The 17,205-nt window shown below is 34.4% G+C and overlaps 1 protein-coding gene across 1 annotated transcript in view; it reads right to left on the reverse strand.

Moving 5' to 3' along the window:
• LOC126416999 (cilia- and flagella-associated protein 44-like) overlaps positions 1-17,205 on the reverse strand; it is a 582,681-nt gene that overhangs the window by 37,481 nt on the left and 527,995 nt on the right. The window contains exon 24 of the mRNA XM_050084886.1: positions 12,530-12,668. Within this exon, the coding sequence (XP_049940843.1) occupies positions 12,530-12,668 (139 nt within the window). The remainder of the gene's footprint in view (positions 1-12,529; positions 12,669-17,205) is intronic.

Genomic DNA, 17,205 nt, shown 5'->3' on the forward strand with positions numbered 1-17,205 from the left:
CTCGGGTGGTAAAGGATAGCAGCTCACTGATAGATAACTTCTTTATAGACCAAGATAAGTTTAACCAGATAAATGCTCAGCCTGTTGAGAATGGTCTTTCTGATCATGGTGCACAGCTAGTTACAATATATGACATAGCTCCATTCAGCAATACTAAACAGTCCTCCAAAGTAGTACGTTCAGTCAACAATTTAACAATTGCAAATTTCAGGGAAAGCTTACAGCAGTTAGACTGGGATGAGGTGTACCGTGAACCTGATGCCAATTTAAAATATAATTTATTTCATGACATTTTTGTAAATGCATTTGAAAACTGCTTCCCCAAGAAAATAGTTAAATATACTCGTAAGAAACCTTGTAACAAACCATGGCTTACTAAGGGTATAAAAATATCTTGTAACCGGAAAAGGGAAATGTATCTGACAGCAAGAAAGAGTAGTGACCCAGAAACTATCAAAAATTATAAAAACTACTGTGTTATATTGAGAAAAGTTATTAAAAAATCCAGGAGTATGTGTATCATGTCTGAAATCAGCAACTCTGATAATAAAATTAAAACAATTTGGAATATTATTAAAAGAGAAACAGGTCAACCGAGAGCAGAGGAAGACAGTATTACCATCAAATTGAATGAAAACTTTACGAACAAAAAGTCAGAAGTTGAAAATATTTTTAATAATCATTTTCTAAATGTTGTGGATATAGTAGGATCCAGGTGTTCATTAGAAGATGCTAGGCTGTTAATGGAAGAGGCCATACCTATGCAATTTGATACAATTGAAATCTCACCCACTTCTCCCTCTGAAATTAGGAAAATAATAAACTTGCTTAAAAGCAAAAACTCACATGGAATTGATGGCATTTCCAGCAAAATACTAAAAGCTTGTTCTCAACAGATAAGTAAGATTCTCAGCCACCTGTGTAATAGCTCTCTGGAACAGGGCATTTTCCCTGATAGACTGAAATATGCTATTGTTATACCTTTGCATAAAAAGGGGGATAGATCTGATGCCAACAATTACCGTCCAATCTCCCTTCTAACAGCTTTATCCAAAATTTTTGAGAAAGTAATGTATTCAAGAGTAGCTTCACATATCTGTAAAAATGAAGTACTAACAAAATGTCAGTTTGGTTTCCAGAAAGGTTTTTCAACAGAAAATGCCATATATGCTTTCACCAGTCAAATTTTGAATGATCTGAATAACCGAACACCACCCATTGGGATTTTTTGTGATCTCTCAAAGGCTTTTGATTGTGTAAATCATGAAATTCTGCTAGAGAAGCTCAAGTATTGTGGCATGAGTGGGACAGTGCACAAATGGTTTAATTCGTACCTAACTGGAAGAGTGCAGAAAGTTGAAATAAGTAGTTCTCGTAACATGCAAAGATCAGCACATTCCTCAAACTGGGGAACTATCAAGAATGGGGTTCCACAAGGGTCAGTCTTGGGTCCTTTGTTGTTCTTATTATATATTAATGACTTGCCATTCTATATTCATGAAGAGGCAAAGTTAGTTCTCTTCGCTGATGATACAAGTATAGTAATCACACCTGAGAAACAAGAATTAACTGATGAAATTGTCAATACTGTCTTTCAGAAAATTACTAAGTGGTTCCTTGTAAACGGACTCTCACTGAATTTTGATAAGACACAGTACATACAGTTCCGTACAGTGAATGGTATGACGCCATTTATAAATATAGACCTTAATCAGAAGCATATAGCTAAGGTAGAATATTCCAAATTTCTAGGTATGTCCATTGATGAGAGATTAAATTGGAAGAAACACATTGATGATCTGCTGAAACGTTTGAGTTCAGCTACTTATGCAATAAGGGTCATTGCAAATTTTGGTGATAAACATCTTAGTAAATTAGCTTACTACGCCTATTTTCACTCATTGCTTTCATATGGCATCATATTTTGGGGTAATTCATCACTGAGGAATAAAGTATTTATTGCACAAAAGCGTGTAATCAGAATAATAGCTGGAGTCCACCCAAGATCATCCTGCAGACATTTATTTAAGGATCTAGGGATATTCACAGTAGCTTCTCAGTATATATACTCTCTTATGAAATTTGTTATTAACAACCAAACCCAATTCAAAAGTAATAGCAGTGTGCATAACTACAATACTAGGAGAAAGGACGATCTTCACTATTCAAGATTAAATCTAACTTTGGCACAGAAAGGGGTGAATTATACTGGCACTAAAGTCTTTGGTCACTTACCAAATAGTATCAAAAGTCTGACAGATAACCAACAAGTATTTAAGAAGAAATTAAAAGAATTTCTGAATGACAACTCCTTCTACTCCATAGAGGAATTTTTAGATATAAATTAAGAAAAAAAGAAAAAAAACAAAAATATTAAAAAAATAAAAAATAAAGAAAAACAAAAAAACACAAAAAATAAAGTTGTTATATTAACTTAAGTATGTTGTTAAATTAACTTAATTATGTCATGTATTGGAAAATTCGACTCGTTCCACATCATTACGAAATATCGTATTCATGATCCATGGAACTAGTATTAATCTAATCTAATCTAATCTAATCTAGTTGTCGTGCCCACATAGAAAGCACCACAGTAGTTGCAGCTTAGTTTGTAGAATACATGGCTGCCTTCACAGGCAGCTCTGCATTTGATGGGGTAGAAGGTGCAAATCTGGCACTGTACACTGTTTGTATAACAGTATGACATCCATGCTATTATATGACAAGCCATAACATGAGTGGACAGTATGGCTATTGACAAGAAAGTCTATGCACTGCTAGTGAAACTGTTTTATGTGAACGGAAGCAATTTAAGAGTTGCATTGAGACAGTATGACTGACTGTAAGGTTTGAGGAGAGGCCCAATGTCATTAAATGGTTTAAAGAAGAAGATAATGAAATCTGAAAACATGGGTCAGCTTGGTGCAGCACCTGGAAGAGGAAGGTGTCATATCCACTGGAAGTTATTGATGAAGTTGCTGTTGTTGTAACTGACCATGCACAGCATGCGTCCCAGATAATGGTAATGTTTGTGCAGTGTCATGAGAATTGTCCATTCTGCAGTCAACACTATGGAAAGTTTTGCAGTCTATTTTACACTGGTACATATACATGATACAGATGGTGTAGCAACTGAAACCTCATGACCCGCAGCAACATTCTGAATTTGTTCTTTGGTCTCTGGCATGGTTTGAAGTTGAAGACACGTGGCAGGACAAGGACAATATTCTATGGAGTGACAAGGATGAAGTGAATATAAAGAACTACCAAGTTTAGGCACTGTTGATCCACGTGTTGTACACGAAGAGCCAGTGCACTCACCATATGTGACTGTGTGGTGTGGATTCACAAGCACCTTTATTCACAGTCCATTCTTGTACAGTATGTGATTCCTCCTTTGGAAGAGCACAACTGTGTGGAAACCACTGTTTTCTGACAAGATGGAGCAACATCTCATGTTGCTCACTGAGTGAAAGATCTGCTTAATGCTGCCTTCCACAAATGTGTTAAGTTCTAGAGATTTTCTAGATGCATGGCCAGCAAGATCACCTGTTCTGAATCCATGTGGTTTTTTGCTCTGGGGATATCTAAAGAACATGTTTACCAGGGACACATTCAGTCTCTACCTGATCTGAAGGCCAGTTTACAGGAACACCTTGCTCATACTGAACCAGAACTGCTGTCATCAACTGTTGATCATATCATTTTATGGATGCAGCATCTCATCGACATCTGCGGTGCTCATATTGAACAAATTGTGTAAGTGACAGTTACTAATAAAATCAATATTATGCCTCTCTCACTTGTCTGACCTTTCCCCTTGTAGGAACTGAATGCTTTTTTAACACCAGGCATGAGGAGGAGGAAACCACCACAATAAGTAGAACCAAATGTTTAACTGTACGTATACACTCTAGTATAAATAAGAAACCAGGAACGAGTCAGTGTAAAAATCTTCAAAAAGAATGCTAATTTTGAAACTTTAGACAGAAATACCAGCATTTTCTTAATGCACTTGAACATAAATGGATTAGGTACAACCAATCATAATGGTAGAGTGAATAAAATTGATGAACTGCAGATTTTACTCTCAGAATACAAAAGTATTAAAATGATTTGTTTAAATGAACATTGGCTTACAAAAGATTGTGTCACAATTTTTGATACGCTAAACAGTTCCAGTGTAGCCTCAAGTTTCTGTAGAACAAATAGTACCCATGGAGGCTCATGCATACTTGTAAGTAACTCCTTAGAATACAAAGTGAAAGATGATTTCAGTTTTCTAAATGAAGAAGGTGTATTTGAAAGGTGCTCAGTTGCATTATAAAAACAAACTATTGTCATATCAATACACAGAATTCCAGGTGTAGCAGTAACAAAATTATTTTTACCAACGTCAATGGGTCTTTTACAGAAAGTCAGTAATGACTAAATGATAAGGGTTTTAATAGCCACTGATTTCAATACAAATTTATCAAATGAATTCAGTGACTCAATACAGTTTATGGACCTAATCCAAAAATTTGGGTTAAACTTCACGGAAAAAAAAGGAGTGGCAATACAAAAACCTGTCTCGATAATATTCTAACAAATTATAAATTTGATGATGCAAGGAATCTATGTGTAGATTTAAGACTTTCAGACCATTCCACATTGTTTATGGAAATGATTAATACAAATGAACAAAATACTAGAAAAACTTACAGCAAAAGACATTATACTGTTGAAAACTTAAAATTGTTCTGCTCTAAATTAGAAGAGATGGAGTGGCAAGTCCAAGATGAGATTCAAATCTCTATACATTTTAACATATTTTTTTAAATTTTTGTATGAATTTAATGAAATATTTCCACTTCCAGTGGGCTAGACAAAAGTGTCTAATAAGCTAAATTGGACCACTGCTGGAATAAAAATATTCAGTGAAAAAAAAGAGAACTGCACAAGGAACTGAAATACAACAAAAACTCTGTTTTCATCAACTATGCTAAACAGTATAAAAGCATATTTAAAAGGGTAGTGAAAGTAGCCAAAGAAATAGTTGGAAACAAATCAAAGGCAGTATGGTCCACCATAAAATCAGAACTGGGGATTAGAACTGACAGCAAAGATATTACCAAAATTAAGGTGGGGAGTAAAATAGTAACAAACGTGTTTCAAATGTCAGAGTCATTCAACACTTTTTTAACAAATGTATCTTAATCAGATGTAAATGTATATGTTTATGCAGAAAAAGTAAATTTAAGACACAAGGCAGAAGAATACTTTAACACATTTGAGAAAATTTCAGTTAAAGATGTAGAGAAAACTATATTACAGCTCATAAACATGACCTCATGTATCATGCGTGAGTGAATAAAGAAATCCACAAAACCAACACTGGAATAAAACAATTATATGCTACTTACAGAAAATGTGATGTAGTAGATATTAACAGACTGGTGAAAAATCTGCACACTGAACATGATGAGCATCTGAATTACCAGGGTAAAAAATTTCTCTGTCACGAGATAAGCAAAATTATAAATGAAATTCAAGAACACAACTGTCTAGTTTTAAAAGACAATATTTCTGGGGACACTTATGGACCTCCTTTTTTAGGCAATACAACGTTACAGGGGAAGGAAGGGTAGAAGCCATGTTAAGTGAAAACTGCAGCAAAGTAATCAATTCAGATAACTGTGTTGTTTTAGATCAATCAGTGAAAATAAATGAACATGCAAGACCTTGTGACATCAAAATACCTTTCTGTGCAGATAACAATGTTCTCCTTCTACATATAAATGTACAATCACTTTGTGGTCAAATCAATGAACTGCAGTCCTGGCTTGATAAAATTAACTGCAGTATATTGTGTATCAATGAACAGTGGATGAAAGAGTCTGAAATAGACTTGTGTGTTCCTCTGGGACATTTGCTAGTTACTAGCTATTGCAGAAGAAGCATTTCACATAGTGGAGTCTCAAACTACATTAAAAGCAAATTAGATTTAGATTATACAGTAGTAGACCTTAGCAAAATGTGCCTTGAAGGCATATTTGAAGTAGCTGGTATGGTAACACACACACAAAAAATTGTAATTGTGCCAGTGTATCAAACACAAAGATCTGATGAAATAATATTTACAGAAAAAATTAACACACTAATTTTCCAGTTGTCCAAATATAAACAACATAAAATTATAATTGCAGATGATACTAACATAGATATAAGGGCAAAGAAGAAAAATGTTATCTATATGGTTAATTCTTTGAAGTCTTTGAACTATTATTGTCTTAATGAAAAGCCCACCAGACAGAATGCATGTCTTGATAACGTAATTAGTAATGTATATAAAGATACTCTTGGATGTGACGTAACAGAAATAGGAATATCAGATCATGCAGGACTATGACTTCAAATAGAAAATTCAAAACTCAACACTAAAGAAAGACAAGTGACATATAGACTTCTAGGAGAATCCAATGTAAACAACATGATTAATGAGTTACAGAAAATTGATCAGTCTCATAAAATTAATAATAATAAGGCAACTGATGAATGCTTTACTATTTTCCTCACAGAAATTAAGCACATTGTAGAAAAGACGTGCCCCACTGTAACCAAAATTCAAGATCCTAATAATACACATAAGCAATGTCCTACCAACAAGTGGTACACTCCAATACTTAACAAACCTAGGATACTACTTCTAATTCTGAAGGATAAGTCTAATAAAAGTGATCAAGACAAGGCAAATTACATAAATAGAAAACTTTACAAATCAGAAATAAAAGGGGCTAAGTGCAATGCAAATGATAAATACATTTTGAATTCAAAAAAATAAATGTAAAGCAGCCTGGAATGTCATAAAACAGGAAATTAATAACATCAATAAAGAAAACAACATACCTGTAGACTGTGATACACTCAATGATTATTTTGTAAATAGTGCCACTACCACTCCACTTAGTAATTCTACCATAGATGTAGAAGCATTACTCATCCATACAAAACACACTAGTGAGAACTTTACTTGGACCCCTATCACCCCAAATGACATTTGCAAATCAATAAACAAACTAAGTAATTCCAAAACAGTAATGGACTCAGTAATTTCATCATAAATCATACAGCAAAGGAAATCAAAATGCCACTTTTCTCACTGTCAAACAGAGTACTAGATGAAGGAATTTTTACAGAATGTCTTAAGTGCACAGTTACACTACCTATGCATAAAAAAGGTGATAAAAACCTCCCAAACAACTACAGACCCATATCAATAGTACCAATCACATCCAAAATAATAGAAAATTGCATGCATATGCATCTATACAACTATTTTGGAAGCAAAAAACTATTAAATGAACAGCAATTCAGATTCAGGTCTCACCTATCAACTGTAAAAGCAATTGAAGCTTTGGTGAACAATGTATATGAAGCATATGACAAGAGGCTGCATATATCTGGAACACTTATTGATTTAAGCAAAGCATTTAATTCAGTGTCTCATGACATAATCATTAAAAAGTTAGAATACTATGGCATCGAAGATATACCACTCACCTTATTCAAATCTTATTTAAGCAATAGATCACAGCTTGTATATGCAAATAAAAAGAGATCAGCAATAATCCCTATAAAAAGAGGAATACCCCAAGACTCAGTTCTTGGCTATATTAACAATTTCTCAGATTATATACCATGTAAGAATATACTGTATGCTGATGATATAACACTAATAACCTCAGGTGACAATTTACAAACTGTGCTGGATAGCAACAGAGAAATAATGCAAATGACTAGTCACTGGTCTCAGGCCAGTCAACTGTGCATAAACAATATAAAAACAAAAGAAATAATTTTTAATCTAAAAGCTACAAAAAGTAAAAATAAAGCAGTGAAACTACTTGGATTGCACATAGACCAAAAACTCTCCTGGGAGGAACACACCAATCACCTGTGCAGCAAACTAGCCCATGTAATTTTTTTACTGTACAAATTGAGAAACAAACATCTGTTGCTCCACTCATATTTTGCTTTCTTCCAATCCCATCTGAGGTATGGAATTTTGCTCTGGGGTAATTCCTCAGGGGCTAAATGTATTTTCAGATGGCAAAAGAAGGCCATGAGATGCATATTAGGATTAGCACCCAGAGATTCCTGCAGAAACCACTTTAAATATCTCAGTGTAATGACAGTACCTAGCATGTACATATATAACTGTTTAATGTATGCTAAAGAAAATCTGGACAAATTCAGCACGAGATGTATAAAATTTTTCAATAAATTACCATACTCAGCTCGTACAGCCCCATTTAATAAATTCAAGAGTGTATTGCAAAATTGGTTAAAATGCAGCGCATTCTATACAATTGAAGAATTCCTAGGAAATACTCATTATAATATTAGCTTTTAATAAGTGATGAAGAAATGTTTTCAATTCCTAAATAAGCTAAATAATTCTGTGTATGTAAGTGTTTATTGTGCTTAACTGTACTCCATTGTAAGCTTTGACGAAGCCAATTGTATGAAAAATACTGAAAGTTAAATAAAAATATTCTATTCTAAAAAATTCTATTCTATTCTATTCTATTCTAAGAAACAAAAATGCTGCTGGGTGGGATATCTACCAAAGTAGTTAAAGCAGCTGCCAGGGTAATAGCTCACCATCTTTGCTGAATAATTAACAAATCACTTGAAGAAAGCCACTTTCCAGATGTCTTAAAGTATGTGGAGGTAAGACCTTTGTTTACAAAAGGCTCAAGAGAAGATATGGGGAACTGCCACCCAATCTCTATTCTCCCAATTTTTTTCAAAGATATTTGAAAAAGTGGTGGTAACACAAATTTAAAAAAATTATACAGAAATCAAACATAATTTCAGATAGTCAATATGACTTTCAAAAAGGCAAGGGTACAATAGAGGTCACTAATGAGTTAAAGGCTCAATTCTAGGTCCAAATCTGTTTTTGCTTTAGTTGCCCAATCTCCATGCTGAGGATTTGTTTCTTTTTTAGAATGTTGTGAATTTCCATGCCCATGTATTCTGCGGTTTGTGCTAACAGCTTTAATATATGAGCAGAAAGCATGAAATTCTCCTTGTTCCTAGTACTGTACTGAAGTTATTGTCTATGAATAACTTGGGGTTACCGTGTTCAAAAATGATCAATTCATAAATGTACAAACATGGAGCACTTAATATTTTTAAGTTTCGTAAGAGTGGGCAACAGGATACTCTCAGTTTTGCATTAGACATATATCTAAAAATTGATTTTTGTAATTTTAAAATTCTAGTCCCCAAAAAATAATGCTGTACCTTATAACTGATTTGAAGTAGCTGTGGTAAACTATTTTTCTTGTCTCCATGCTAGCTGAATATGACAGAATCTTCACTGCAAATGTTAGGCTGTTTAATTTACTTGCTAAATACTTTATGTTTGAAGACTAGGATAGATTTTGGTGAAAATGCATGTCTAAAAATTTTAACACAGTACGTGTCTTTCAATTCTTGGTTTATATGAGTAATGTGGAATTCTTTTACCTTAGTTTTACAGAAATGTTATTGTTCCTTAGAAGAATTTCTTAATGATAATATGACAATCTGAGCAAGAATGCAAGTGGCTGAAATGTTTTGTTAATTAAGCTTAGAAGTTTTATGTCTAATAAATGATTGCAATAATGATTCTCACTTTGTAAAGTAATACTGTTATTGGGCTACACACAGTCCATGTAAATTATAAATTAATAATTATTGTTTCTGTAATATACATAAATTTTAATTGCAGTATTGACGAGACCCCTGTATATTAAATCTTGTGATTTAACTCTGTACATTACGTGAGAATAAAAATTCTGATTCTCTTACATATGGAAACATTTCTGGACATGGTGCTTTCAATTATGGAATATATTTTTCTTATTGAACATGTGTTTTGTCAAGGTAATAAATACACAGATTTAGTTCAGGAGCCATTTGTCAACAAATTTGCAGAAATAGATGCACCTCAACATAATGCAGTTTGTTGACTTATTGAAAAATTTTAAGAGACAGGGTCAGATTCTGAACAAACTGGATAACCAACTAAACTAAGTGATTAGAAGTTGTTGGATGTTTCTGACTTTATGCAGTACAGCTCGACAAAACCATTGTGCAAGATATCACTAGAAACATAGAGTTGGCATGAAACCAAGCATGAAGCATTTAAGCAGACATTGAAAGTGTTCCTGTATAAAGTGACAGCAGTGCAAGAGTTGAAAGATGGGGATCATGAAAAGTATATCCACTACCAGAAATATTTCACATCTTTTATTGAGAGAAATTCTTAATAGCACCTTCTATGCAGATGAGGGCTGGTGCCAACTCCCATTGTCATGTTAAGACAAGTAAACACATTTATGGTCAATGGTGAGTCCTCATGCTGCATGATCAGAAAATTGGTGTTTGGGTAGCAATATTCCAGGCAGTGCTTTAATGGACCTTCATTTTTTGAAGAAATCGTGAGCAGTGAACATTATTGTTTAATGACCAATGATTTCATTGGCCAGCTAAAGGTAGATAAAATCAATTACTCATGGTTTCAGTTTTCTGTAAGAGTTTTTTGGGGAAACATGTTATCTCTTAAAACCTATGGCCCCCTCTCTCACCAGACCTTACTCTACTAGACTGTTTTCTGTGGGGAGCAGCAAAATCTGTAGTCTATCACAATTGCTCAAGCACATTGTGTGACTTAAAAACTGAAATAACTGCACATGTGAGACTCATACCACAATCAGATTTGCAGAAAGTGTTTTCCAATCAAATTACATGGTTTCAGATGTGTGAATAGCCAACAAAGGGCATCATTTTCAACATTTTGTAACTGCACAGCATCTTTTTGAACAGTGTATTTGCATCACATAGAAAATTCACATGCAAGAACTAAGAAATAATTTTAGCCAGTGCTACTGGCAAGTACTCACCTACAAGAGAAGATTTGTATAGTACTGATTATTGATGCATCAAAGTACACACACCAAAATCTCCCTTTGTCAACCACCAGGAAAGGACTAACTGTTCTGAAAGCTAGAATAGCATATATGCTTTTCGATGTGTTTAGTGGCAGTAGTATAAATTTAACCTCAAGAAATGTATTTTATTAACAGAAAATATGTCTCTTATAAAACCGATTATCATTTTATGTTTCAGCACAATCACATCCATTGTTAAAGTAATATATCCAAGAGCTCAGAATTCTTGTATTGTAGTCCACTGCCACCAGTCCATTAACCCTATCACCTTAAGACAGCTTCAAAATATTTCCTGCACAGACTTCAAAAGGTGCATTGGAAAATTTTATTCTTCATTTGATTCTTCAAATTATCTACATGTTTGTTGTCCTGTAATACTTGATCTAAAAAGCATTTTAGGTATTCATTTCCGAAAAGCTTGTTTTTCTTTTTTTCCATTTCAAGTTTGCTGACACTCAGCAAATAAGCGATCCATTTAGTGAAATGAAAGTGTGAAGTACAGCACCTACAAAAGCTGGGCCTTTGTTTCCTGGATGAACTTGTCCCAAACTAGAGAACTGTGGCTGTGTTTGAAGCATCAATGTACACTGTGCTGATTACTTTACAGACTCATCACATCACTGTGTTCTCTTGATGTTTATATATTTTTTACTGCCACATGTTAAAACTTTTCAGTGTACTCAGTTCATAAATTACATAACTAGTGATATTTGCCAGGATGAGCTGCACACTATAATTCAAGGTCTATGTCCTCAGCATGTTTAATTGTTTGTTACCACAAGACTTAAAAACTCAAAGAATGTAACAAAGATCTGCATCCCAGAATCAATGCCTTTAGTTAAACTACAGTAAAAATTGAATGATTGGATTTAATGTCTCATCAATAACAAGACAATATAGATGGTAAATGAAAGTCATGATTAGAGTCACAAACTGAAACATTTATCTAATCCCAATATAAATGACAGATGTATTCAATACAGTATTTATGTATGGGGACTGGTAAATGTGAACACTGAGAATTGTTACCGTTAGTAACCAATATACAACATAGAAGTAGATTTTGCACATTTTGCTATGATATGTTATGATCTCTGCCCCATCCCAGTAGTTGTACCTCACGTTCCCAATTCTGTGCAAGCCAAATAAAAAACAAGTGCTCCCAAATTTGACTACCAAAATGCTACTGCCCTCTCCCATTCAACAAAAGGGCAAGTCCCATTCCCACAATCACATACCAGAAAGCATAAATGTGCATGGGAACAGTCTTGCAGACTGTTGTTCCAGGTGGAATGGAAGGAAGGAAGGAACTACCATGAATCTCTGTGGAGACATAGTCTCCATGTGATGAGAACCTCAGAGAGACAGAGAGAGAGAGAGAGAGAGAGAGAGAGAACTGAGAAGCAAGAGCAGTTTTCTGAGCTGTTATGTGTGACTGTGTGCAAACTATCAATCATCTGCAGGTGAGTATAATGTTTCCTGATTTTGAATTTAAGGTGCATTGATTGTAAGTCAGCAGCTTATTAGTAAGATTCTATTCCTACCTGAAACTTCTCTAGCTCTATTTGGACTTCCTTCAACATGGCTTCATCGGCCTTCAGTTTCTTCTGACTAGACTCAGTCTCTTTCCTTAAGAGCTCAATCATCTTCTTTTCTTCTGCTACATCTTGCTCAATTGCATACCTACAATTTTTTATTTATTAATGAGGTATGAGTGAAAAGATTACAATAGACAAATTAGTAAATATGAATGGGCGTAATAGTGATAGATACAACTTTAGGAATACTAATAGAAATCACACTTTAATCATTGATATATATATGTCTATCTCAAGTTCTGAAATAGAATGGATTGTAAACCAAAAATAGTTTCACAAAATTAATAACTTTTGTTTATCACTCTCAACAGCAACGAAATCAGTATTGTAAAATCTTCATTAAGTGACTCTTTAGATAAAATAAATTACTCTTACAAATAATGCCAACATAATATTTTGTAAATAAATTTTTCAGTTATCTTTGGTAAATAAAGTTATCTTTCAAGAATAATTTTTATTTTCTCCTCATTTAAATGTAATAAAGTGTAGTATAGTTTCTAGTCGCTGCCTGGGTCTATTTGGGACACAGACCTCTCCATCACCTTCTGTCTTCCCACCATCTATCCCTCACCACCCTGATCCAGTATTCTCCTCTCTTCCATACATTGTCCTTTGCCCCTTTCAGCCACCATTCACATTGTCGTCTTTCTCTTGGTCTTTTTTTTCCTTCCCTTTCATCTTGTGTGTCTTTCTGAGTAGCTTCTTATCCTCCACTTGCTCCTCCACTTGCTTACCGTGTAGTACTTAAGATCAAAAGCTATGTTTAAATTATATAACACAATTGCCACTAAATAATTTTCATCACCAAAAATATTATCAAAAACTTAAGTTTAGGGATCCTTTTGGTCTTATCTTTCTTTGAACAAAGCTTTTTGACCAAATACTTTGACCGTCACAATGGAAAGAAAACAAACTGCTGTCAAACCACCAGGAATGGCAATCAGTGTGAGGAATGTAAGAATTATTTTCATGTGGGAAGTTAAAACATAACAAATATGAAGAATGATGCTCATAATTGTTACTACCACTACACATTACTGGAAAAAGGGGAGCTTATCTCGAAACTTCAAGCTGATTTGCTAGTAGCACAAGAAGTATTAGTAGCTTTGTGAGCTGCAGTTTTCAGAAGTAACGTCAGAGCTAGACCAGAAGACTGGATTACATTCAAGCTTTCCAAATCACTGAAAAGATCCAGGAGCCACTGCAAGTCTATTACCTTCTGTCTGGCTGACTACAATAGCTCAGTACTTTTGAGACTGAAGAAAAACACATTCAGACAATCCAAGAAGTTCAGTGTAACCTGATGTTGCAGTGCATAAGGTGGAAGCTCAGTGTGGGGGGGAAAAGTTGTAATGAGACTGAGAGGATCTTATTGCTGGGTATTGGCCACAGGAGGGGCATGTCAGACATGGCATATATTTTCCCAAACATTATATATTTTCCCAAACATTTGATTATCAGGTAACTAGCATATTTAAGTCACGTGCAGGGCTCAACAATGTCACCTCTGATATAGACTCTTTGGACTAGAATCTTGGTAAAGAAGAGCTTACAATAATACTCAGGACTGCAGCTAACAGCTTCAATCATAACATTAATGCAGAAGAAATATAGTTACAGTACAAATAGCTACTGGAGAAACAAATTACTACACCTTGTACAAAGACAGTAAAGGAAATGCAGTTAGTGTTTCCCAACAAAACATCAGAACAAAAGGTGGACTTCTCATATCCATAAAAGAAATGAAGGGACAGATGGAATATCAGCAGACTTGGTGTGCATATCACATCACACAAAAATAACTGAAAGTGAATAGACTCATCTTGAGGAATACAAGGTGATATTGTATTACTCTAAGTCCAATAAGTAGAGAAGGCAAGTGGATATCTACGTGAAAAATGAAGTCAAGCCCCAGGCTTGTAGCTTGAAGAGCATTACATTGAACAGGTTTTTGAATGCTGTGTCATAGTAGTGGATACACAAGTTTTGTAAAATTGACAGTTTACAAGCCTACAGCAGAGAGTATCTTCAGCATCATAAAACACCCATAAAAAGTTTTAATGAGGATATGCAGACTTCATTGGAGAATCATTGTTTGTGGAGAATTTAATGTTTTTCTCTCAGACAGAACTAAGGCTTGTAGCTTGAAGAGCATTACATTGAACAGGTTTTTGAATGCTGTGTCATAGTAGTGGACACACAAGTTTTGTAAAATTGACAGTTTACAAGCCTACAGCAGAGAGTATCTTCAGCATCATAAAACACCCATAAAAAGTTTTAATGAGGATATGCAGACTTCATTGGAGAATCATTGTTTGTGGAGAATTTAATGTTTTTCTCTCAGACAGAACTAATCAACAACGACTAGTGGATTATTGTCCACAGTGAAATTCTCTGTGACTGTTGAAGAATGTAGCACAATGGCCCATGACAATTAGTTTTGGATCCAACAATGTGTAGTCATTTAGCCATAAAAAACCAAACCCCAATGGTTTATCTGATCATGATGATCAAATGCTAACAATATCATACACTGACCAGTTAGGTACAGATCACATAAGAAAAATATTACATCATAATATCACAAACAGTGACTAGACCAGCGTTTAGAGAGAAACTACAAGAAGAACAATGGGGAAGACTATTTAACTCTTTCTGAAACATACTCCAACAGTATTTTTGAGTCTTAGTTTCTGAAAATGCTTCAATAAGATATTGTTATTCCAGCAGCCAGAGAACACTTCAAATTTTCTAATGCAAGTTTCCTAAGCAAGGTTTTGTCTTAGTCTTAGAACAACAATGACAGAAAGAATAAAAATAACACTTGAAGATTGTAAAGTTAATCAGTTACAAGGTTGGTTAATTTGTGTAACTAAAGATACACTCAAGATCAACTAAAACGAATAGAAAAGTTAGGAAATCCAAGCACAAGCATGAAAGCTAATACTGTACAATAAGTATCAAAAGACTGATTATATGTTAATATAAAGCAATAAAACTGCGGAGGTGCGAAATAAAGCACCCAAAGGAGATTATCAAGTTGTATTATAGGAAAAGTAGTTAGAGATAGTCTGTTTCACACACTGACCATTTGTTTCATACGTACTAGTTACACACTGTGTTGGCTGCTCTCTGAAGAAGGAACATTTCCAACTTTCTTTCAGCACAATGTTGCCCCATATTATTATGGGCTAGCTGTCAGAACACACCTGGATGTCCAGTTTCCCCAGAGATGGATAGGTCATGTAAGTCCAATGGAGTGACCATGACACTCCTTAGATATAAGTCCACTAAACTGCTATCTGTGGTAACTGTGTATGCACTCTAGTTTAGAAACATTGCACACACCAAGCAGCTGGTTGCTAATGCTTGTGCTTGCATTCCATCATGACAGGTGTTCGTTAAAGACCATGAGGAATGGGTCAAGCAGATAAAAACTACCTTACAACATGCTGGACGACACGTCAAACACATCCTGTAGCCTTTATGTGTTATCATCATTTGTCTTTTTTTGTACAAAAAGCAACAAAAATTGAGAAAGAATAAAGCTATGTTCAAATGAAAGCCATCATTGTTTTCCTCACATAATTCTCTGTCTGTTTGATATGTCACATGCCCCTTTTCGATTTGAGAATTATGAGCTGCACCCAAGATGGGACTTGTTTCAAGTTTGTTCCCTTATTATATCTAGGCTTCCACAGCCAGTGTCAAAATGATTAAAATTCTTCTGGGTGTTGTACCACATCATAGTATCAAATATAGAACACTATACAATGACATGATACTTCACTCAGAAGAATATTAATCATCTTTTTCCCTGATGCTGGCACATTTAATTGGAAATTACATCTGTAAGAGAAGGTGGTGCAATTTTAGTTCAGGATACACAGTGTCTTGCTATATGCTGGAATTTTTCAGAGAACCATTTGAGTTTCAGTTTCTTGGATTTTATCATTAGAGTCATTTTGTGATATGTATCTAGGAAGGAGTGCAAGTAATATGTTATTTGACCCTTCTTGGAATATGTACTATTACTATTTAAAAGTAAACCTATACTCAATGAACATTACTTCTCATTTAGCACTTGCCTATAGACTTGGATTATCTCCTTCATGATGCTCTTGATCTGCTTCTTCACCTTGAAATCAATTTCGACAGACTCTCCTGAACATTTTGTCAAATAGGGAGACAAGTTATCTGTTATATTAAGGTATATGCATAAAAAATTATAGGTCGAAATTGCGAAAATATCTTTACCGACAACTAGTTTCAGCTCATTGATGAGCCACCTTCAGATCAACATGAAATTATTATTTTGTTCAATGTGGCTTATACATGATGAACAAAATAGTAATTTCATATTGATCTGAAGATGGTTTATCAATGAGCTGAAATTTTATCAATAAAGATATTTTTATGATCCTGACCTAGAATTTTTAATCCACAACTCCTATCAAGTTTTGATTCTGACTGTTTCTGGTGATTAGTTGCCAATTGTATAGTCAAACAGTAATGTATTCTTCTTGCCAAATTACACTGATGAATTATTCTCTAGATGTTACCAGTAAACTGGTCAAGTGTATCAACATTTCAGAATAGCAAGTGTTTTACTCTACAACCTG

This window comes from Schistocerca serialis, chromosome 8 (assembly GCF_023864345.2).
Source record: "Schistocerca serialis cubense isolate TAMUIC-IGC-003099 chromosome 8, iqSchSeri2.2, whole genome shotgun sequence".
Taxonomy (NCBI): Eukaryota; Metazoa; Arthropoda; class Insecta; order Orthoptera; family Acrididae; genus Schistocerca; species Schistocerca serialis.